Source organism: Anarhichas minor, unplaced genomic scaffold (assembly GCF_050575085.1).
Source record: "Anarhichas minor isolate MPS153535 unplaced genomic scaffold, ASM5057508v1 ptg000136l, whole genome shotgun sequence".
Classification (NCBI taxonomy): domain Eukaryota; kingdom Metazoa; phylum Chordata; class Actinopteri; order Perciformes; family Anarhichadidae; genus Anarhichas; species Anarhichas minor.
Window position 1 is genome coordinate 19,760,779 of NW_027466582.1, and position 22,486 is coordinate 19,783,264.

General features: G+C 43.4%; 1 protein-coding gene across 1 annotated transcript; it reads left to right on the top strand.

Annotated features, from left to right (window-relative positions):
* The first annotated feature begins 1,403 nt into the window (after positions 1-1,403).
* On the top strand, positions 1,404-21,907 carry vsnl1a (visinin-like 1a). Its single transcript, XM_076084018.1, has 3 exons — positions 1,404-1,565; positions 20,910-21,125; positions 21,710-21,907. Exons 1-3 carry the CDS (start codon positions 1,404-1,406, stop codon positions 21,905-21,907), a joined length of 576 nt encoding a protein of 191 aa, XP_075940133.1.
* The last annotated feature ends 579 nt before the right edge of the window (positions 21,908-22,486 follow it).

The following is a 22,486-nucleotide window of genomic DNA, read 5'->3' on the forward strand; positions in this document are numbered from 1 at the left end:
TTGATATTACTGAGTGATATTGATCTTCTTGAGGCAATCAAGACTTCAGAGTTTTGAAAAAAAAAAGTGATTTGATTATTTTCTTGCGGTATAAAGACTGCTGATTAGCAGCCTACTTGGGAGGGTTTTTAAAAACAGTCCCCGTACATAACCTGGCTACCACACATGATGTAACTCTGGCTTTCAAAAAAGGCAGCAAAGCGATGCGTTACCTGTCTCAGGTGAGCTCCAGGTGTCTGCGTTGTTGATCTTTATAGCATATTGAAACAAATGGACACCAGATGCAACCTCGAAGGTCCACAATCAATCTAAAAACGCATGGCATGCTTTAGAAAAATGGTCCCAAAGAAGCGTCCTTGAATGGAACTTTGCAAAAGCTAACGCAGCATGGCAGTCCCCTGGTTATGCGTGCAGCCCCCCTTGGATGCCTGCCAGAGGCTGCTCTCCTCAGCCCTGTGCACACACAGACAGATTGGCTCCACACACACTGTTGCCATCACGCCCCCACCCCCCCCCACCCCCCCCCCCCCCCTGGCCTTTACGGAGCTAAAGAGGTCCAATAAAGCATCTCAGCAGAGAGGAATGGTAGAAATGCTCCAAAACTCTAACCATCTTTAGCTTATTATGATAATTACGGGTTGGTTAATGAACATAATCGAGGCCATAAAGCGGCAGCATCAGCACCGTGCAGATACCAAAAAGGCAGCTGGGTGCAAACAGCTGCAGTGGAGAAATTAGGGGGACATTAAACACCAAAACAGCTTCAGTTTTTCTAAAACAGTCACAAAGGGACAACTACTTTAAGGTTATTACTCTTTCCAAAATAGTTCCATTTGAAAGTGAGATACTCACCATTTTAAAGGTCAACAGCTAAAGGCTAAAACACATTTCATAGGCTGGGGCTAAGGATGGGCAGGGAATCATTTCTCTCAAAAAGAGTCCACATTTTACAGCGTATTACTGCAAAAACTCAGGACGGATTTAAGGGATTCAGAGTGCCTCTAAAAATGAAACAACAAACAAACAAAACTAGGACAAGCAGCTGATCAGAGGAAGACAGGAAAGAAAAGTTGCATGTGTAACAAACTGACCCTATTACTCAAGAAGATCTAACAGTAGAGGACTCGTTTCCAGCTCTATTCCTGTGCCTCATACTACAGCCCATTTGTTTTAAAGCTCATTTTTAGACAGAGCTTTGGTTCGCACTTTCACAGTTCTCTAGAAATCTCTATTTTCAGCCTCGATAAATAGCTCTGTGACAGCCTCCATATATTAAGGCTCAGAACATGTCATTTGTAAAGCAGTAAAGTCTGAGCTGAAAGGTGCCTAAAATCATAAATTTTGTATGTGTGTGTGTGTGTGTGTGTGTGTGTGTGTGTGTGTGTGTCCTGTTCGCAGGTAAAATGGGGAAACAGAACAGCAAGCTGACCCCTGAAGTGATGGAGGACCTGGTGAAGAACACAGAGTTTAACGAACATGAGCTGAAGCAGTGGTACAAGGGTTTCCTGAAGGACTGTCCCACCGGCCGCCTCAACCTGGAGGAGTTCCAGCAGCTGTATGTGAAGGTGAGACTCGCTCCCACTCCATGGATAACACACACACACACTGTGTGTTTCAGCGCCCATTTGTTAGTGCTCGCCACACACACACATACACGGAGCAAATACCTCTGAGTCGATCTGACTGGAGTTGAATAAAGCAGTGGATGTTGAGCCACTAACAATGAGGTTGGATAGAGTACGTTTTGTTAGAGTTCAACCAAGGAGAACAGGCGATAGTGTTACACAGAACGCTGCCAAACTCATTATAGGCTACTAGTTGTTAACAAATGCTGATGGTGCTTGAATCGATGTCCTATGAAAATATTCAATTGAATATATAGAGAGAGCGTAATGCGTCATACTCTTAAAACTACACCCACCAGAATGGGAAAATCTGCGGCGCAATATGCAACCAAGTGCTAAAACGCTAACTATATGCCTGTAGTAGCTAAAAACCACTTGACTACAGATGTATCAGTCCTTTTTGATGAAAGCTAAACAAGGTTTATGAGCACTGTAAGATGTGACCCAATAGCAGAACAATGAGCTAAAAGATGCTTAAACACTGCGGAGCTGAGGAGAACTGCAGTTACATTATAATTGTTAATAACAAAACATTGATAAATGTAGCTTTAAATTTAGGTTAGTGTGTCATTTATAATGTGTATGGGAGGATTTGAGTGATGGTGTAGCTTAACTGAATTTAAGTAGTATTTGTAACCGGGGTAATATTCATAATGGTAGTAGTAACACTATTAGCAATTGTAGAAGTATTAGCAGAAGATGCAACAGTAGCATTAGTAATAGTATCGCAGCATCAGTGTTAATTATTAACTGTGTTCATTTTAAAAGGACAACAAAATGCACTCTATGTGGGTTTTGCCACAATTTATATTAACAGGGTTGGTTGGGGTCACATGAATACATTCTGAATCACCACAAAAACCACTGAGGGAAATCACATTCCCATTATAAACCATGCAAGATTTTAGCAGGCATCCTGCCATGTTCCCATTCGCCACTCCCGTATCTGGGCAGAAAACCAACAGAGTGATGATTATCTTCTCCTGCTAATATGTAGCCTACTGTATCTCATTACCTCTGACAGAGCAGAGTCAATCTATTCCATAATGTATTCATTGAGTCTTAGAAATCAGACAGGAACACTTTCATAGAAACAACCAGAAAGGCTCAATAATATATAGTCACTGCTACGATGAGTGCTGCTACTAGCATCGCTAATAAGACTCTCTGCTGCTAATAATAACAAAATACACAAAGAGGGTCAGAAAGAGGCAAATGTTGTACCTCAGCTCTGAACATTTATTTATTTATTTTGAATAGAAAAATAGATGTACACATGTGCCTACAGGAAGCCTTGACTGACTTTGATGCTCTCATTAAACCTGACCCGGGTGGGATTTGGTAAAAGGGGCATGAAATTGGAGGCAGCCACCTTTAAATGAATAAACAATAACTTGAAACAACAAATACAAATGACTCACAGTACAATAAGTGTTTATTATCATATAGTGTGATTATTAAACCTGCATACAGAGTTAAGCCCATGTCCTGTCTATTTAAAAGTCACATCTGATTCATAGTACTTACTGTATGTCCCTATTTTGTCAGGCTTATCTCAGCACCTTGTGTCCTCTTTGTACTGTATGTTTCAATATTCTAAGAGTCCTCATGGAAGAAAGTGCTGTGAGTAGAGTAAGAATAGGCATCCATCTTTTATCACAGTGCCAGGAAATGCCTCATAACCAGAGGGGGCTGCCGTTACATAAGACACGCCTGGGTACTGAGGTCATGGGGGCACTTCCTCTAAATGCCATCAGAGCTCATGCGTCAGCTGAGACCACAAGAGGACGTAACAAAAAAAGAATAATCTTGAAAACATCAGGAATAAGGGAAGGAATGCCTGCCACGATTTAAAAAAGAAAAGAATCAGAACAAAGCACACCTGTGGACACTGGGAATGACGTTTTCCATTTGAGCCAACCGAAATCGAAAACCATCAAAATCCTTTCAAATTGAACAACGAGAATCCCCTGGACTCCTGGGAAATAAGATAACAATAGAGGGATGCAAACACAAATGAAATCGGGTGGAATATCCCTTAAAGATCTCTTCACAGCACAATACGACGGCACATGTGCAACAGACGCAGGAGAAATCTGCAGCCGCACAAAAGGGGGCAACACAGCTCAGATCTGAAGGGGTCTTTAGGCTTCTGGGTAAATCCTATTATTGATGCAACCTATTGTGTTTCTAGGCAACAGTGTATCGGTGATAGGGCTTCATTTAAATCCAGAGAGCTGATAAGTGGGAAAAAACGGTCTGCTGCGACCTCACATTACAGTAACGGGACAGATTGTTCCTGTGAAGAGTGACTCTGTGCGTGTGTGTGTGTGGTGGGGGGGGCATATGTTCAGTGAGAGGGAGAGGGAGACAGAACAGGGTGTTTTGCATCGGTTGAAAGCGAGAAACACGGAGGGATCAGAGATGGGAAAAGTCAGTAAGTGAATGAGCGTGTCTACATTATTTATTAGTCATTAGCTCAGATGGAGTCACGAGAAATGTTCGAGAAGAGTTGCGCTTGAATGTGCGTGTGCGTGTGTGTGTGTGTGCATGTGTGTGTGTGTGTGTGTGTGTGACAGAGAGAGAGAGTGTGCAGACAGGCAAGATTCGACTTACACCTGTGCACCGAGGTGTTTTTTAACACGCAGTGAGATCTCCCTACATTTACACAGATCTGCACTGCCAGGGTGATAAACGCCTGGCAGGGGGGGGGGGGGGCACCTCCACTCAGCAACCTGCCTGGACTTAATGTACTCTTTTATTTGGACTTCCACACACACACTGTTCTCTCGCTTCTTCTTCTTCTTCTTCTTCTTTCTTTTTTCTCTGTCTCTCACTCCTTTAATTTCCACTGCCTCCCTTTATGGAGGTAATCATCTCCCAGGCTGTGAAAGGGGAGGGAGAGGAAGAGAGAAGGTGATAAAGAGGGAGAGTTGAGAGGGAGAGGCATCAAAGAACAGGAAGAGAGGAAGAAACAGGGGAAGGGGAGATGGAAATATGCTGTGCATATCTCGAGGATAGTGATATTCATATTTGATGCTGCGGTGTAGCGTATATTTCTTTGTGGAGCGTTATCAGTATTATCGCTCCTACAGTTTGATCAGGACTGGGGGGGTCATGATCACTTGGTATGTCATTATAAGAGGAAGTAATGAATCTCAGTTCTTTCAAAACAGTCAGATAGTTGAGTTCAACAATGACTTTTGATCAGTCGCTTTATTCAAAATGATGGCTGAATGGATATAGAAATGAAGAATGTGAAATTAGAAGTAGATGAAATGGTTTCCAGATGTTAATAACTCAATTTAAATGTCCATCCAGTAATATCAATTTAAATTGAATCGCATATTTAAATGCATGTTTTATATTAAAGTAATCAGAAATCTCTCGCTGTGATAAAGAGGCTGAATAGATGATTTATTGGGAAAAAAACTGCACATCTCTTGAGTTATACCCATGTGCTGTAATGTGTACAGGCACGGTCAAACAGCTAAATCATCCCCACATCTAACACAAATAGTTGTGTTAGAGCAGGGGTGCCCACACTTTTTCGGCTTGCGAGCTACTTTTAAAATGACCAAGTCAAAATGATCTACCTACATAAAAAAAATTTTTTGGTCATTACCTTACTCTGATGACTTGCACTGAATGGGATTGGCCAGAGTTGCATAGTCCGGACAGTAGCTGCTGGTAGCCCGCCTCAAGCAGACTTCAAATGATCATCAGTCATGGTGGAACGGTGTTTGGACTTAATGTTCTTCATGAAAAATAAATAAATAAATGTATGAAAAGGCTGACTCACATAAATAAGTAGAGCCCAATAATGCAGTCAAGAAGGCATCACATTTCCTCATGTTTGGGTACTTTTCCTCTGTGAGAAAACTGTCCATGAGCCCTGGACTTCAGCTGAATGTCAGCCTGCAGTGTCAAAATCTCATCCTCCACTCCAGACGAGTTCAGGTGAAACAGCGTTGCAATTTTTGATGCGAGTGAATCAACCTCAATATCTTCCCGAAATGTGCAGCACATAAGTGTAGCAACTGGCTCGAGTAAAGCAAAGTCTTGAAAGCGTTTGTCAAACTCTGACAGACACTTGTCAATCTGCTCTGTGTAGCACGCACTGTCAAGTTACGCACACGCCTTCCGTTGAGTCTCCAGCTCTGACGCGAGGTTTTGGAAGTTTCCCAACTCATGGCGCTGCAGCTTTAGCTTCTTTAGTAGAAATAAATTGGAAGGCTAACTAATTAGCTCGCCGGAGTTTTGCAGTAGCGCATACATGGTGACCCGTGTGTTAGAAAATCAAGTGGCAAATGCCATGAGGACATCTAATTTTTTTTGAATGGCATGCGATCTACCCGCACTACCTCCGACGTATTGGGCACCCCTGTGTTAGAGGCTTGGGGACATAAGAACTAGTCAGTCACAATAGCTCTCTGTGAGCTTTTAGACTCACTGTGTTTAGGACTCCTTAATATATCCATAATACATCGATATATGATATGAGACTAGATATTGTCTTAGATTTTGGATATTGTAATGTTGTCTTTTCCTGGTTTTAAAGGCTGCATTACAGTATTTAGTTGCTCTATTATTTGTCTTTACCCACACAGTCATTATATCCACATTACTGATGATTATTTATAAAAAATCAAATGTAAATTGTTTATTAAAGCCCCAATAGTCAACCAACAATATCTTCTATATTGAGGTATTTGGTAGAAAACAGTGTGATATTGTAGTTCATTGTAGAAGCAAGAAAATAAATTCTGTTCAAAATCAATTTACACTCTCGATATCCTCGCCTGCAAGGTCAGTGTGATGACGCCTTGCCTGTCACTGCTCATGAAACCTGGTCAAACTATGCCAGATCATTGAAGTGACCTCCTGCAGGTCTTTCTTCCCCACTGGATCCTCACTTTCAGTGGCTTCGCCGATACCAGACAGTGATGCACAAACGGAAGAGAGTCTTCTGTGAAAAGTCACACTGAGCAGCTCGCCACAGGGCGGGAAACGTCTCCTCCCTGACACGCCAGCCGCTCTGGGAGCCGTTCGTAACAGGATTACCACACACCCCTAGATGCTAAAGTGATCGATTTTGTCACTAGATTATTATTTTTTTCCTTGCAGATAACTGTGAACACACACATCCACAACACATTGTTCATTCTTTTGATTTAACACAGGATATTATACATGAAATGAGCACCAATACGGTTGGTGTCCTGCCAGTGGGTGTTCTGTTGTTGTTAATGTGATGAGGTAGCATTACAGCGTCAGTATAATGGACTTCATTAGGGTTTCTGCTACACACAGCAACTCTCTGTTGTTGTTTCCACGGAGAAAAACAGGAAAAGAGAAACAAAGAAGAAGCAGTTCCACACTACAACTTTGTATTTTGAACTTGCAGGTGCTGTCATGGTTTCTCTGTAGCACTGGAAAGGAATTAAGAATGTGCTTTATTGCACTTTGTAATTCAGGTGTCAGTTAGTATCATGATGTATAATAAGGCTGGAAAGAAATAGGACATTTTGAAATGACAAAAATAACTTTTAACTCCTGGTGTGTTGCTTTAGATGAGAAGTGATATGAAGAGGAGAGAAGACGGCCTTGCTGTAGATTGGCAGCATTGTTGTGACACTGGCCCACACACACACACACACACACACACAGATGCTGGCCTGAATATGGATGTGTGGATGGATTCCGCTCTGTTGCGTCTCGCTTGCATAGCCTCAAGGCTTGGTGTGTGTTTGTGCATGTGTGTGTGAGCAACACTTACCATCCAGTAGCACTGACTGCTATCGCCTCCCCAGAGGGACAGACAGATGATAGGCAGGTAAATGGAGCGACAGACGGACACTGACATCATCGGGCCAATCCGTGAGGAAACATATGTCGCCTGATCACGGGAGACAACAGACTGAAGGAGAAGACAGAGAGGCAGCATTGGATCGACGTTGTTTTAATTTATTTGAAAATCCTTTTTGTGATAACACAGATAGTGTAGTGCAACCGAACACTGAATAAGACATTTGCAGGCAACCAAAATGTTACAATTAGCTTTTATGAAGTCAAAAAACACTGTTAAGGGTTAAGTTGTAAGACAAAAAAAATGACAACTCCCAGACCGGTCAATCACAGTAAGCCCCACCCTAAAGCATCCCCTGCTTTATGGTCTGTTTGACTCTAAATGGACCATAATTTACTAAATGAACATCATGCTGTATTGAAGAAGACTTGAAACTAGAGATTGAGATCATAAACTCATGTTTACAATGTTTACTGAGGTAATAAATCAAGAGAGAAGTAGAGTCATTTTCTCATAGACTTCTATACAACCAGAGGAGTCGCCCCCTGATGGCCAGTAGAGAGAAGGCAAGTTTAAGGCACTTCCACAATGGCTTACATTTCTAGACCCGGAGGTCACCACCTGATTGTGTGGATCAGTCCGAGCCACTTTGTTTGTTTCCATTAGAACCAGGGCTGTTCATGAACACTGGATTTGTACACAGAGCGGACAGCTGGCAGACGGTGAGGAGATATTCGCTCAATTTGACAAAAAGACTCCACCTTTAACTAGTTTTGTAGATTTTGAAATACAGTGTGCTTGGAATTACTAATCTGTCAACAAAATTTTATGAAACAGCACTTGGTTCCAAATACCAAGGCTACTTAGGCAGGGAAAAGGCCGAAACAGGGCTTTATTTCAAGATTCAGATCACAGGCATGGCAGGCATCTCTATTACTTACTTAATGTTGTTTTAATTTGATATAAGATATTACATGTAAACATAAACAATGTAGCAAATACAACTATGGCCTGAAACAGCTCTTATGATAGATACAATACAATTATACTGAATGTCAGTGAACAACATTACAGTGTGAGTAAGGGCATCGGTTAGATATTTGTGCTTCTTTAATTCCAACAACTTGATTAAAAGCTGAAACTGATCATAAAAATAAAGTGGTGTCCCATCACACTGGACAGTGGTAATAATGTGGAGAATCACCAGAGGCCCCACAATACGATATTATCACAATACTTAAGTCACAGTAAAGTATTACTGCCATTTTAAACATTTTGCGATAGTGTTGCGATAACATATATTGCGATGTAATGCAATTCATAACTATATATGCTGCAGTTTGTCTATTCTTTACTATAGGCTTATCTCAGACCGACCAACCAACACTCTTTGTTTTGACCGACTTCCTGCCAATCCTGCTGACTTTACCCATGACTGCAACAGAAAACAACAGCGCACCATCTAGTGGACTGAATAAGCAATTGTTTCACCAATTTATATTTGAAATATTAAAAGTTATATATTTTTTATATCAAATAAAAGATCGATACCTGGCGTCAGTAAATATCAGGATACTCTGCTGTATGGATTTCCCCCCTCTGCTTCAGTGTATATTTCTTTCTTTTTCCAACCTCCTCTCCCACCTCTCGCTTCTTCCCTCCCATCTCTCTCTCTCTCTCTTTACCTCTCCCACATCCCTTCCTCTCTGCCCAAGTGGGCTGGTGGCTGCCATACACTAAGAATAGCTTTTGTCATCTCAGAAGCTCTCCATGGCTGTCACAACACAGGCAGAGGAACAGAGAGCGGAGCGCTTCACACAGTGTCTCCAGATAGGCAAGAAATTCTGTTGATGCAGTTTTAGAGACACAAAACACTTTGTGTTCACTTGAAAAGACTTCTTTTCATGAGCTGGGCTGTGCTCCAATATAGAAACATTCCCAACTTTTTGCTCCGAAGATTTGAGTCAAATGATAATGATATACTCCGGACTAAATGACTCATTATGACAGTGACTAGTTTACAATGTTTAGAAAGCACAGAGGGAGGGGAATCTGACACTGAATAAGCAGACTGTAATTTTCACAAAGACAAACAGTGGTTTCTGAACAGAAAATTGGTGTTAATTGCTGAGAGTGTCTGTGTCAGTGTTTGCAGAGATGAGAGTTGCATCCGAAATGAGCCGAGAAAACAGACACATAAATACACTGAGAGAGGCAGAAAGGAAGAAAGAACGATGGATGCATAGAGACAGACTGAAGGGAGACTAATGGATGGATGGATTTATGATAATGAATTGCTTTTGACCTATCAGCCGCTGTCTGGCCTCTTTGCAGTGTCTCACTTCGGACCTTGAAGTTGCAATTGAATTATTCAGCAACTTCCAGCGAGTCTCACTGCTGCTGCTGCAGTGTTGGAAGAGGAAAAGGGAAGTTAGGGAGTGCCTTTAGATGCACAAAGTAAGATAATGCTGCGTGTTCTGGGGGGAAATCATATCCTGATTGAGCTGTGTGTAACCGTTTGCACATCCTGTGTGGGAATAAATCACTTATCATGGCTGAATGGTGAGGGCATCAGGCCACACAGCTATTAGTCTCACCGTGTAGGTTTAAATCCAGTGGGGTGGTGGGGAGAATGACCTTCAACTGGTTAACAAGGGTTCAAGCCACCGGGTCAGCAAGCACCCACCCATGAGAGAGACGCTGAATCAGCATCAGCCTGACCTCTGACCCTTGTGTGGAGGGAGACAAGCAAGGAGATTCCTTATAGGAAGCAAGTTACATTTCTATTATGTATGAAAGAAAAGATTATGACAAAAATAAATGCTGATTAAAACAATGATGCCAAGATGTTGTTGTGTATTCAAATATGCACTCGAGGTCAAGTCAGGTAGTCTTGCATTTGTCAAAGTAGTCTGTAAATAGAATGGGCCTAGGTAATGAATGGAGTGCCGTCCTCCTCCCAGCCTGTAGTGCTTTGGAGTAGAACATGATTAGGTTAGGAGCCTGGCTTCCCTTTCTTTCCCTCCTGTTCTTATCTTGCATCTCACTTTTGCTCTCGTGGTTTGTCTCTCTATGTCTTGCCATTTGTAATCGTTCTCATTTGTTGCTGTCAGCTTTCGACTGCTTTGTTAACTCCTTGTCTCTGCGTCTTCCTCGATATCTAGTATTCTGCTGTATTTTTGATCAAAAGTATGATCCCACCACATTAGATAAAGTTTGACATTTTGGGAAATGGGCTTATTTACTTTCTTGCAAAGAGTCAGATGAGAATATCAATGCCATTCTCATGACTGTACACTAATAATGAATCTACACTACGCTCTGTCTGTAGGCTAAGCTAACCCGCACCGCCTGCTGGTTTGAGATTCAAAATTAACTCTCTGCAAGATCTGCATTAGTGTGAGTTAGTGTGAGTTGATTGCCTGCATTCATCACGTCATGTGTGTTTTACGACGCCTTGCAGCCCATTAGTGTCTAGACGGGGGGTTAGCCAAATGTTGTTTGTATTAATTCTATCAAACAATACAGCGGTCGCTGCATACACACCTCGTGGAGATCCGCACTCCACTCAGTGCACCTTCACACCTTTGACCGCTTTGTTTAGGTGTTCCTCAGGGTTCAGCATTGGGTCCACTCTTAGTTTGACTCTTTTCTCTCTTTTGGGTTTAAGCATCAGGCCTGTTGAGAGTCGGTTCTTTGCAGCCTGTTCGTTTGTCCTCGCTGACCCAGCTGTCCGACCTGCATAACTTAACACAACTTAAGTGTCTGACAGATTGAAACTATTCTCAGAACTGAAGGATGGCAAAACAGGACAGATAGAAAGCAAAACCATTAGGGCCATGAGAGCCAGAGGCTTGTTTTGCCCCAAAATGATACTAGCAACATTACAGCCCTTGTTCCGATGGTGCCACAACTGCATCTAAGTGGTTTGATAGATAAACACATTAGTAAAGATGTGTAAATCCATTAGTGGTGGTAGACAATCAGCTACATCTGAGTTCCATTACCCATGGGTGCAGTGGGTCAGATAAATATGGCTGCCATATTCCCAAATGAAGTTCTACAGACAGCTTGTTTTTCCATATACAGTCAATGAAAACGTTTGATTATGAAGGCTAATCTGAACACAACCACAGTGACAAAAACAAAAAGCAGAAGCAGTTGTTAGTGTTATATACTCCATCAGCATTGGAACCATTGATGTTTTTATAATTTGATGAAAATTAATATTTCAGAAGTAATATTTAAAGAAAACAACTTCAAACTGTACAGCTGTATTTGTGACTGTTGTAACAACGCTATGAATAGTTTTGATGCGAAATATTCGCAGGTGAGTATTCCCCATTTGTGTGTCATTTATTAATCCCACCTCCCGGTGTGTAAAGGCCTTCAGTCAGATGGCAATAACAGCACAAGGCAGCACAAGCACATGAATGTTTGTATGCAGATTCAGCCATTTGAGGTCTTTTCATACACATTGCACACGTGCAGGAAAGTCAGACATGAATGATGAACGTATGCTTGAGGAGAAGCCAAGGAGGTTCGATGAGTCATGTAGAACAAAGGCACAATGCAAATAACGACCCATAATGTAGCCATCTAAAGAACAAATGGAAAAGAGGTTGTGTGTCGTGTTCCATCGTGCGGTGTTCTCTGAGCGGGAGAAGCTCGCAGGGCCGGCCATGAGCTTTTTTAAAAGGTGGCTTCAAACTGCACAAGCTGCTGTGGATTTATCTTGCCAAGCGCTTTAGAGACCAGTCATTCTGGACACACCACTGGCCAGTGAAGATAAAGCGAGCGAGTCCTCCTTTTTTCCTCTGTTATTCTGCCTCTCTTTGAGTTGCGTCACAAGGAGCAGAGGGTAGCCCTCAGATCTACCTGCCAAACCTGGCAGCCAGCAGTGAGTCACGCTCTGCTTGGCTGCTTCTCTGCATCTGATTTCGATCAGGCAGAAAAATGGCACTGGTGGAATGCGCCAGATGTGACATTTTTATGCTGAGAGGTTAATAACACTGTTTTAACACCAGAATAGATAGTTACTGATCTGGGTTATTGATGATGAATATTGCTTTGTAAGTAGAGTGATGTATTTACCTCTCGCTGCAGCCTTCCCACTCTGTCTCTCCTCTAATCATTCTTTCAATGCCAATAACTGTTCTCCTCACCGTCCCCTGAGGCAGGAAATACGTCTCCACACTCAACAGTGCCATCTGCCGTTGTGCTGTCATTCACAGTCCTCATGCAGAGTTAGTGCTGCCAGATGGGTGTTTTGTAACCACAGATAAACCAGGGTCAGGGACAGGTCTGCTCCAAATTCCTCTTAAATCACAAGCTGACTGATTTTGTGCTCTCCAGGAATCAGCCGCACACAATCATTCATGACAGACAGCGGGGATCTGTAGTCAGCCATTCAAAGCTGGTTTAATATATTTTTGGTCAATCCACTCTATGGTTTACATGTGGTGTCAAACAAGAGGATTCCCACCCCTCAACATCTGCCCCCCCCCCCCTCCCCGCCTCCAACACACACACACACACACGACCAGTGCATGCTACACTTATTATTCGGGGGTTATGTTTCAATCAAGTGGGCGTGGCCCCTCTTCTTGAAAGCCTATTGTCTCAGTGAATCAAAGACTCATCCCTCAAGACCAAAAGCAATCCTAAACAAAGATCACACGTGTATTAATGCAGTCTGATTACGGAGCGGTAGACAGACACAGATGCCCGCCATGTTCGTCTCATTGTAGCATCTTTGATTGTGTGATTATTCACGTCACATTTTTGAAACCATAATTACAAGCAGCCGAGTGGGGAAAAAAGAGGTTAACGTCAGCCTCCGACTTTTAATTGGCCCTTGGCTAAGCCCCGCTCCCCACTCGAGCTGTCAGAGTATACATTCAGCAAAGACGTGCTAATACTAGTTAATAATGTGCTAACGTACTTTGCTAATGCACAGGTTTTTATGTAGAAACGTACAAACGTATATCTCCTTCCAACGTCTCCAGGTAACGAGTATCACTGTTACACAACGTTTACCATGACGAGCTCCAAACCCACATAACCAGCCTGAACATGGAGAACATCTGAAACCTTTTTATGAGTCTATGGAGCAGAGCTGGACAGTTGGCTGATGCTACACTGTGACTGGCATCGCTGGCAGTTTAAACTAAATCCAACACAAACACTGATACAACCGATTCTGCTCACTTAGTAGGATAAGTACACTATTTGTGTCTGGTTTCACCTGGTATTGAACTGCTACTATTAGGTAGCTAATTCAGGCTATTTATCTGGTGTGGCTATAAGTTATAGCATTAGGGCTGACCACATTGAAGTAATTAGTGAACACTCATTGTGATGTCATGCTGCACACAGCAGCAATGTTTTCCGGGTTTTTTCAATTGGATAGGCCCACTCAGCCATTAGCAGAAAGCAGTGACTTAGGTTACCAAAGTAAGCTAATCAACAGTTGGTTACCTTGCTAAGAAGATGGATGTTTGCAGCTTGCCAAGCGCAGCTCTTCATAAGAAATAATCTTGTGTTTTGCCAGTTTACTGTTTTTAATGTGGTGCAGCTGCAAGTAGGAAATGTTGGCTTAGCATTAGCAGTAACTTAAGCCCTGATGCGGCTGTAGGCCATTATAACTGTAACGCTGGATACATGCAGCGTTCCGTATGAATCCCATGTATATGTGAAGGCAACTTGACTCCAGCGTGGGGAGGCAGAATGAGGTGGTTAGATGATGAATGGCTGCTGCAGAAGAAGTGCAAACCGTAAATAGTATGAAACATCAGGTTTGGATTGTGAAGATTTGAACTTGAATAAGATTAGAGCCGAGTGAAGCTCTCATTTTAGCAGTTGTTCTCAGGTCATATATCCCTGCTGAATTGTTTACCTTTGGTGACACAGATATCACAGCAGGCATCCATCTGAAAAATAGCGAGAGGATGATTAAAAATGCATTTCACAGGGCAGAGGGCATTGTGCGTGCGTGTGTTTTCTATCCGAGCAGCCCCTGGAGGCTTGGACGCAGTAGCAGCTACAACAGTGCGCTGGCTACGTTTCTGTTGCTGCCTGCCATGTCACAAAGGGTTTATGTAAGAGCACAGGCAGACTCCGTCCCTCTCTCTCTCTCACACACACACACACACACACACACACACACAGTGTAAATACCCCGGCCATGTATTATGCATGTATTCTCTCTTAAGCATTCTGCTCAGTGAAGTAGCATGCAAGCGATGCTTTGATGAAGCAGTGTAAGCAGCCATATGCAGAGACAGCCAGTGCTGTCATGCCGAGGTCCTGCTGGTGTGTACCGCTAACGGGAAAAATACAGACCTCAGGTGCTTCGAAGGACAAATTACAGTCCCAGGCTGACCTCTAGAACCTGTGCTGGGGAGATGAATAGCCAGTGGCAAACCTGCTACACATTATTGAAAACATAAGAGGCGGTGCAGAGCGTCCTGTCGGACCCTTTAGCGAGGAGAGGTGACCTTGAGGGCTTCATGAGTGGGAATATTAATAGGCTTTAGTCCATAAATTCTTATTAGCTGCACAGCTCAGATCTGTGGTGCTCTATTTTATTCTATGTGCCACTTGAGTGTTCGATGGCCACTGAGCCTACAGTGAGGGATTGCTTTTTCTGCAGGTAATGATAACGTTTATCCACGGAGCAGAAATGATCCATATTGCTCGGGGAGGCAGGACCTGAGCACAGATGAGCTCTGAGGCTCCCAAAGGAGTGTGCGTGTGAGTGAGTGCATGTCATGTTGTAGCACGCGACTCTGGACTGCGGAAGCAGCAGCAGAAAGATATGGAGAGAATGAGAGTCAGACACTATCAGTGGAAAATTACGCTGTCCCATAATGCAGGGCATTATGGGACAGCGAGTGCATGAATGATCCTCTTCTGGGAGACAGGGTGGACAGGGGGAGGTCTGTCTTGGCACGTCTGCAGCTGTCTAATGGCTTTGTCAGGTGTGATTAATTACAGCAGGGATATACAAGATAGAAGGTTCTGGGTCCTCATTAAGCTTTTGGTCAAGATAGAATCAATGGGTCAAAAAGCTATTATACAGTCCTTAAAGGAACAGTGCATTTAGGGGGATCTATTGTCAGACATGGAAAATAATGTAAATAAGTAAGTTTTCTTTATTGTATAATCAGCAAATAAGAATCCAGCTGTGGTAAGTACACGTCATTATTCGAATGGACTCTGGGACCTGTATTTTAAAAACTGACCTTACTACAAATATACCAGTATCCTGAAAAAGATAATTTCATAATGTAACGTTAGCTATAATGAGTTATGAACAAACAACTATGACCAGCTTGTTTCTTTCTCTTTTTGGAGGTGAGAATGTCAGTGTATTGTTGACCTTGAAGAAAAGTTCCACTTACTGGCTTTTCGGGACTAAATAAAACACTAAATGAATTAATCAACAGATGAAATGAGAGTGAAAGTAAATGTTAATGGTCCAGAGAGTACATACATGTGATTCATATTGCTTGATGGCAGCAGGGTGTCTCAGTGGATGGGGGGGGGGGGGGGGTAAACTACAGCTATCAGGAAGCTGCAGAGCCAGAAAGATCCCAAAACATCTTACTGCAGGCTTCCTCAGATCAGTTACACTTATAAAGGCTTTATATTTACCATTATAAAACTATTTTTATACTACTCACATAACTGTAATCCAGTTACATGCAATCTGCAGCTCCCCAGACTGCAACAGACTGTGCATGTAGCAAACATATCTTCATGGCATTTAAATCCTGACCCTTGCGAGCTCATCACTGGAAGCTTTCAAGCAACAAGATGTCCGTCCAGCTTAACTGTTATCCGAAGAGCTGGCGGAGCGGGCAGGGCCGCTGAGCACTGATCTGGATCCAACATTGCTGTTACCTAACTCTGAAGTTATTTTCAAACCGAACACACACAAGTCATCAGTCGCTCTGTTACGGATGAGCCTGATTGCTGTTGAATCACTGCTCTGTGCCGTTTCGCAGTGAGCCTTATTATTCATCAGCTCTATGATCTTGCAGCCAGTCACTGCTCTGTTAGTGTGAAAGGCATTCGTCTAAGTGTGACTTTCTATTCCGCGCTACTTCTCTCACTTCTCTTTCCTCCCCGTTCCACTTTTTCTATCCTCTCTTCTCCTTTTTTCCATTGCTTCTACCCCTCCTCTCTCTCTCTCTCTGGCTTTACCTCTTTCGCTTTTTGGATCGGCACCAGAGCCAGCTTGCAGTCCGATTATGAAGGCTTTAATGGCCCATTTAATGGCAGCGTGTTTTGGGTCATGTGTGTGTGTGTGTGTGTGTGTGTGTGTGTGTGTGTGTGTGTGTGTGTGGAGGTTGGGGTGGGGTATCTGTTTGATAGAACAGGCTTCGCCACGCACTCATTGACCCACACAAACACTGACATTAGCCTTATTAAGCCAGCTGTGCCTGTCCGCCTCGCTCTGCACCGGGTGGACAGAAGCTGGCATTCAGCCTGTCCTCTGATGACCATGTCAAACAGCCGTAACAGCAAACGGGAGCCAAATCAGGAAAGAAATGAGACTTAATGGAAATGTTAACAGCCTAATATCCGTAGCTGTCAAGGCTTCAAGTCCAGACTGGTTCTTTTTCTGTCGTGATGGTAATTGTCACACCTAGTGACGGTTTCGTCCTCGACAGTCTAGTTCTCTGACGTCCAACAACGACAGACGAGATGAACTGAAGAAAGATGGAGGATTTTCACCGTCTCGTCACCCTGTCCCACTTTTCTTTCTTTCTTCTCTCCGTTTTTTTTACGTAAGATTGAGGAGGAGCCGCAGTGTCTTTCTCTCCCCTCCTCCTCCCCCGGTTTCTCCGGAGCAGAAGGCCAGATAGGGATGGAGCTCAATCGCTGCCACACTCCCTCTAACACTCTCTCTGTCACACTCATTTTAGTCTCCTCCATCTCTTTTCTGTCTTGTTTTCTCTCCTCACCCCCCCTCCCACACACACACATTCTCTTCTGTCTGTTAACTCCTCACTGCAGACTGATCACTTTGCTACTGCAGCAGAATTCACATGGGTGGGACCTCATTGCAGACAGGCAGTTTTGCAACACGAACCGACTCTCACAGTCTAACCCTGTCTTATTCATCCTCCTCCTCTTTCTCTCTGTTTCTTCCTCTCCCTCCTCTCTCTTTTTGTCTTCCATCCACTGCACTCTCTCCTCATCCTCCCATCAGGATTCATGGCCTCGACCTCCCCCGCATCGTGACACCAGACAGTTTATGCGTGCTGGGGCGGTTGCTCTAACGAGAGGCTGAGGTTGCGTCCTCACCTCTCTCTTTGCGTATGACGACAGTCTGCCGCGCACAAGGACTCGGTCTCGTACCGCCTGAAACAAACGTACATGTGCCTCCGATTGCTCGCTGCATGATTATGGATAAAATGGAGTATTGGAAAAGGGGTTGCTCTTAGTGATGAAACCACTGATACAATCAACTAACTCTGCAGTTCGCCTCAGCTTTCAGGAAAGTTAATTCTGTTTTGGTTGTACAACCACCAAATGTACTGTTTTGATTCGCTCTTGAAGCTCTCATCGTTTCCAGATGCAACTGGCAACAAAAAATCTCTAAAAACTCACTGAATGCTACCTGTCCAGAACCTAACAGCCAACAGCTCAACTATGTTCACCAGCAACTAGCTGGTGAACATAGTTGAGCATTTAGCAGCTAAAGAGACAGCTATTTCTCTCAGACGTTGGTGGAGACCAAAACAGAACTTAAAGAAAGGGAATACTGGACATGCTTTATATTCTCCATGTGGCAAGCATGACTTCAAATAAATGTTGCTTCAGAACTACTGGGTGTGAAATTAATAAGCAACTGTGTGGCTCAAAAATTACTTTTTTATCACTGCCAGGAGGATTATTTGAACGGTTGCGCAGTCGTTTGTGAGTGTGCACCTCTGTGTCTGTCCACGGCTAACCTCGCCTTCCGCTGCAGCAAACTGCATCATATTATGGGTGGTCAGTTATGGCTGCGTGTTCAAGGAGCTCTCATTGTTGCGGTGACTCTCACTTTCTCAAAACACCTTTTATTGCCTGTGTTATACTGCCATTTACTGCCTGCTGACTCCTCACTACTCTAGTTGCTGCTAGTGATAACACAGCCGTGTGCATCGGCGACCCACAGCCGCTACTCTGCAGCCAAAGACAAAGAGGGGCGGGAACAGTTTCCTCACTTTTAGTGTTTTGGACTATGCGTTTGGCTAACAGCTAACGGATGTAGCAGTGAATAAATCTCCACCTCTCAGACGCTGCTACATGGGCAGACAGCTTAGCGAGTTTGATTTTCTTCTGGCAAGATTGTAAGACCTGTTTTACGCCTTACAGCCTGTTGGTGTCTAGAAGGGGGGGGGGGGGGGGGGGGGGGGTTAGCCAGCTGATGGTTGTATTCATTCAATCACACAATACAGCTGTGGTCGTTGCACTCTACTGAGAGCACCTTTCTAGTTTAAATCACGTTTTACTCATTGTAAAAGCAGGATCTGATGACATTTGCTGGCAGATGAAATATTAAATGCTGAAAGTACTTAATGTCCTCTGAGCTGATTCACCTTGACTTAATAAATTCATGCTCGCAGCGTTCGCTGAATATGAGCAAACAAAAGCTAAAGACGTAACACAAAGTTCAAGAGCACCTGATTCTCTTTTTTCAGCGATTCCTTTGCTTACGTAAGAGTTGTTGAATTTATAGTTCCCATACATCAAACCATGAGTGGTTTGTGTGAGCTCAGCAACAAAACTGCATCAAGGTAAACTATAAGACATTCCCTCAAACGATAACAGAATGGATATGTCTCCCAGTTTGTTCTATTTGCCTTAATGGAAGCTGAGAGCAGCCTCGCTGAGCTTAGATTACCCATCAGCCCTTAGAGTTTTTTCCAGAGAGGTCAAGTGGAAGGTTATATCCAATGAGTCACTCGGCTTCTGGTGGGCACCCACAGGGTGAGCAGGGGCTCAGTGCTCATCCACAGGGTCACTGCGTTAGCCTCTGATCTCGTGCACATGTAGCGCAGGGATGCAGTGATGACATTGGTTTGCACTCAGTGGGGTTTTAAGTTCTCAGATCACAGTTGATCCGTAGCGTTTACTTAATGATATACAGGAGAGTTGTGGGGCCGCAGACTTTGGCATCAACACACAAAAGTGCAACAACCGTTTACAACAACCGTTTACATGTGCAAAGGGCAAAGTTGTATCGTTACCTTCTTCACTGTAACTCTCTGACCTTTGTCACATGGTTAACTTGGCTTGATTTAGCTGTCCTGTTAAATCCTGCTATTGGTCCGGACAATCACATCAAAGGGAAAATGTATTTTTAGAATTTGGTATATTTTGCAAAATCTTGTGAAGTTGACTTGAATGTTAATAAAATGTACCTAAGAGCCCGTAGCCCGAGCCAAAAGCTAACGTCAGCATGCTAACATGCTCAATACGCTAAAACTCTGAAGTTAAGCAGGTATAATGTTTACCATGTTCGTCGCCGTAGTTTAGCATGTTGGCATGCTAACATTTGCTAATTAGCACCAGCTGAGGCTGATGGGAATGTCACTAGTTTTGCAGATAAATAAACGTAAAAAGTGAAGGACAAATTTAAATTGTGACCTGTTGATAGCACTACACCAAAGTAAAGGGATTCAATTGGAATTGATAGTACCAGAGTGAGACCCACGGGCCCCTTTGAATCAGAAAGCTCATTTAGCCTCGAGATGACTCCCATGTGCGTCGGAGAACATTTAATACACTTTGTAAGAGATATGAAGCTATAACACTTCAGATGCAGAGTGAAGTGTTGAGGGATGAGGTAACTGGAGGACTCGTATTCACGGTATAAGTGTCAGGACGCACCCAGTGTGAGAGTTTCTGAGAGTGAGTGGCTCCACCGGGTCTGGCTGCTGTGTCGGTGACCCTGACCTTCCAGTGAAGGCGTCTAAGAGAAAAGACAACTTCCCTTCAGGGACCAATACAATGTAAATGTTGTTAGAACTACAATTTCATACGCATCTCTCAGGAAAGGCTGCAGGCTGTAGATTTAGAAGTTTCCCAAGGTAACTCTACATGATGATGCAATTCAGCAAGACTTCTCTAAGCCACCTAGCAGTGTGAATATGCAACCATACACGTGAATACACAGACCAGCGACAACATTTGCAGAACTTAAAAGCACTAGATGAGAATCGGAAATCAAAGTTAATTTAATTACCGTACTGCAGGTAATGAATGGCCATCGATTTAAAATGCAAATTATTCTCTGCCGTTATTTTTCCAATTAGCCCCATCTGTTTCTGTTAATCTGCCCTTTAATTATAAACTACCTCATGATCTGGCAAAATTGGGCAGTGACCTCACTAGTTTTTACCAAAGTTATATGAAGTTATATGCATGTTTTGGATGATGTGATGTTAGTTTTCTTTTCTTTTTTCCCGTCCCAGTTCTTCCCATACGGCGACGCGTCCAAGTTCGCCCAGCATGCCTTCAGGACCTTCGACAAGAACAGCGACGGCACCATCGACTTCAGAGAGTTCATCTGCGCTTTGTCCATCACGTCGCGGGGCAGCTTCGAGCAGAAGCTCAACTGGGCCTTCAACATGTACGACCTGGACGGAGACGGCAAGATCACGCGGGTGGAGATGCTGGAGATCATCCAGGTATTACAGCAGAGAATGATCCCTTTAAGGGAGCTAGATGGATCGGAGGACTAGCAATCCAAATGTTCTCAGATATATATTTTGCACTGGAACGATTAGGTAGCATGAGCTAACATTTTTTTGTTGTTGTACTTAGTTGAAGGTTCTGCAGCAGAGAGCAGAGACACAAATGTAATGTGAAACAAGCAACAAAAGGCAGAAGTGGATGTTTGGAGCTCATGGATAATATTGTAGTTACACACATTAGATCGTCTATCGGCATGATTTTTTCTAATAAACAGTAAAAAAGGTTCATGTTCAAAATCTGAGCAGTGAAAAGTCCAGTGGACTCATCTGTACTTAAATCAATAAATACTAATAGCTAATAGCTCAGGCTGTGGTTAGTGTGCGGCCCTGTTATTATGTGGACGGCACATCACAGCATCAAGAAGATGCTATAGATAGCAGGCCGACCGGTGATCCAGCTGTGATCCAGCTGTGCTGCCGACATCAGGCGCTAACACGTTTCCCTTGATTCCTCGCGTCACCTGTCAGGAAAAGAAGTGATGGAAACGTAAGTCATCTTCTCCCCCCCCCCTTTGCAGGCAATCTACAAGATGGTGGGCACGGTGATCATGATGAAGATGAACGAGGACGGCCTGACGCCCGAGCAGAGGGTGGACAAGATCTTCTCCAAGATGGACAAGAACAACGACGACCAGATCTCGCTGGACGAGTTCAAAGAGGCGGCCAAGAGCGACCCGTCCATCGTACTACTGCTGCAGTGCGACCTCCAGAAATAGGCCGGCGGGGGCGATCAGAGCGCTCCGCCAGCCGCCACGGACTGCACAGAAAGAATTTCATGTTCCATTCAGTTTGCAGCTATTTCCACTGAAAAAAAAATAATATATATATATATATGCTTGGACTACCTTTCAATGGATCTGCTTCTTGTGTTTGAAACACTCGTGTGCATGAGAATGTTATTTGCTATAAAAAAAAACGATTTACACACAACATACAGTGCAGTGTGCGGGTGCACGCCACAAACACTCACAGCGGACACACACACACACACACACACACACCTCGCACAGATAATATATATAGAAATATAAATATGAATATATATATATATTTAAATTATTTAAAAGATCAACTGCCAAAATGTGAAGTGTGCAAAGTATTTTCCATACAGTCTCATTCTACCGGAGCTTGCGCATCAGTGATGTGCTACGTTGAATTCGCCGCTGCTCTATTTATTGTTCCGAGTTTGCTGACGCTAGCTGTGTGTGTTTCATAATACCGAGTAATATCAACTGAACCAAATTCCTACGATGATGTATCTGCCTCCAGTAAGACTCTCTATCCGTCGCCTCCAA

Coding starts and splice junctions, on each gene's coding strand:
- vsnl1a (XM_076084018.1), top strand. CDS start 1,404: ATGGGGAAACAGAACAGCAAGCTGACCCCTGAAGTGATGGAGGACCTG. Junction 1,566..20,909: donor TCCAGCAGCTGTATGTGAAG/GTGAGACTCGCT, acceptor TTCCCGTCCCAG/TTCTTCCCATACGGCGACGC. Junction 21,126..21,709: donor AGATGCTGGAGATCATCCAG/GTATTACAGCAG, acceptor CCCCCTTTGCAG/GCAATCTACAAGATGGTGGG.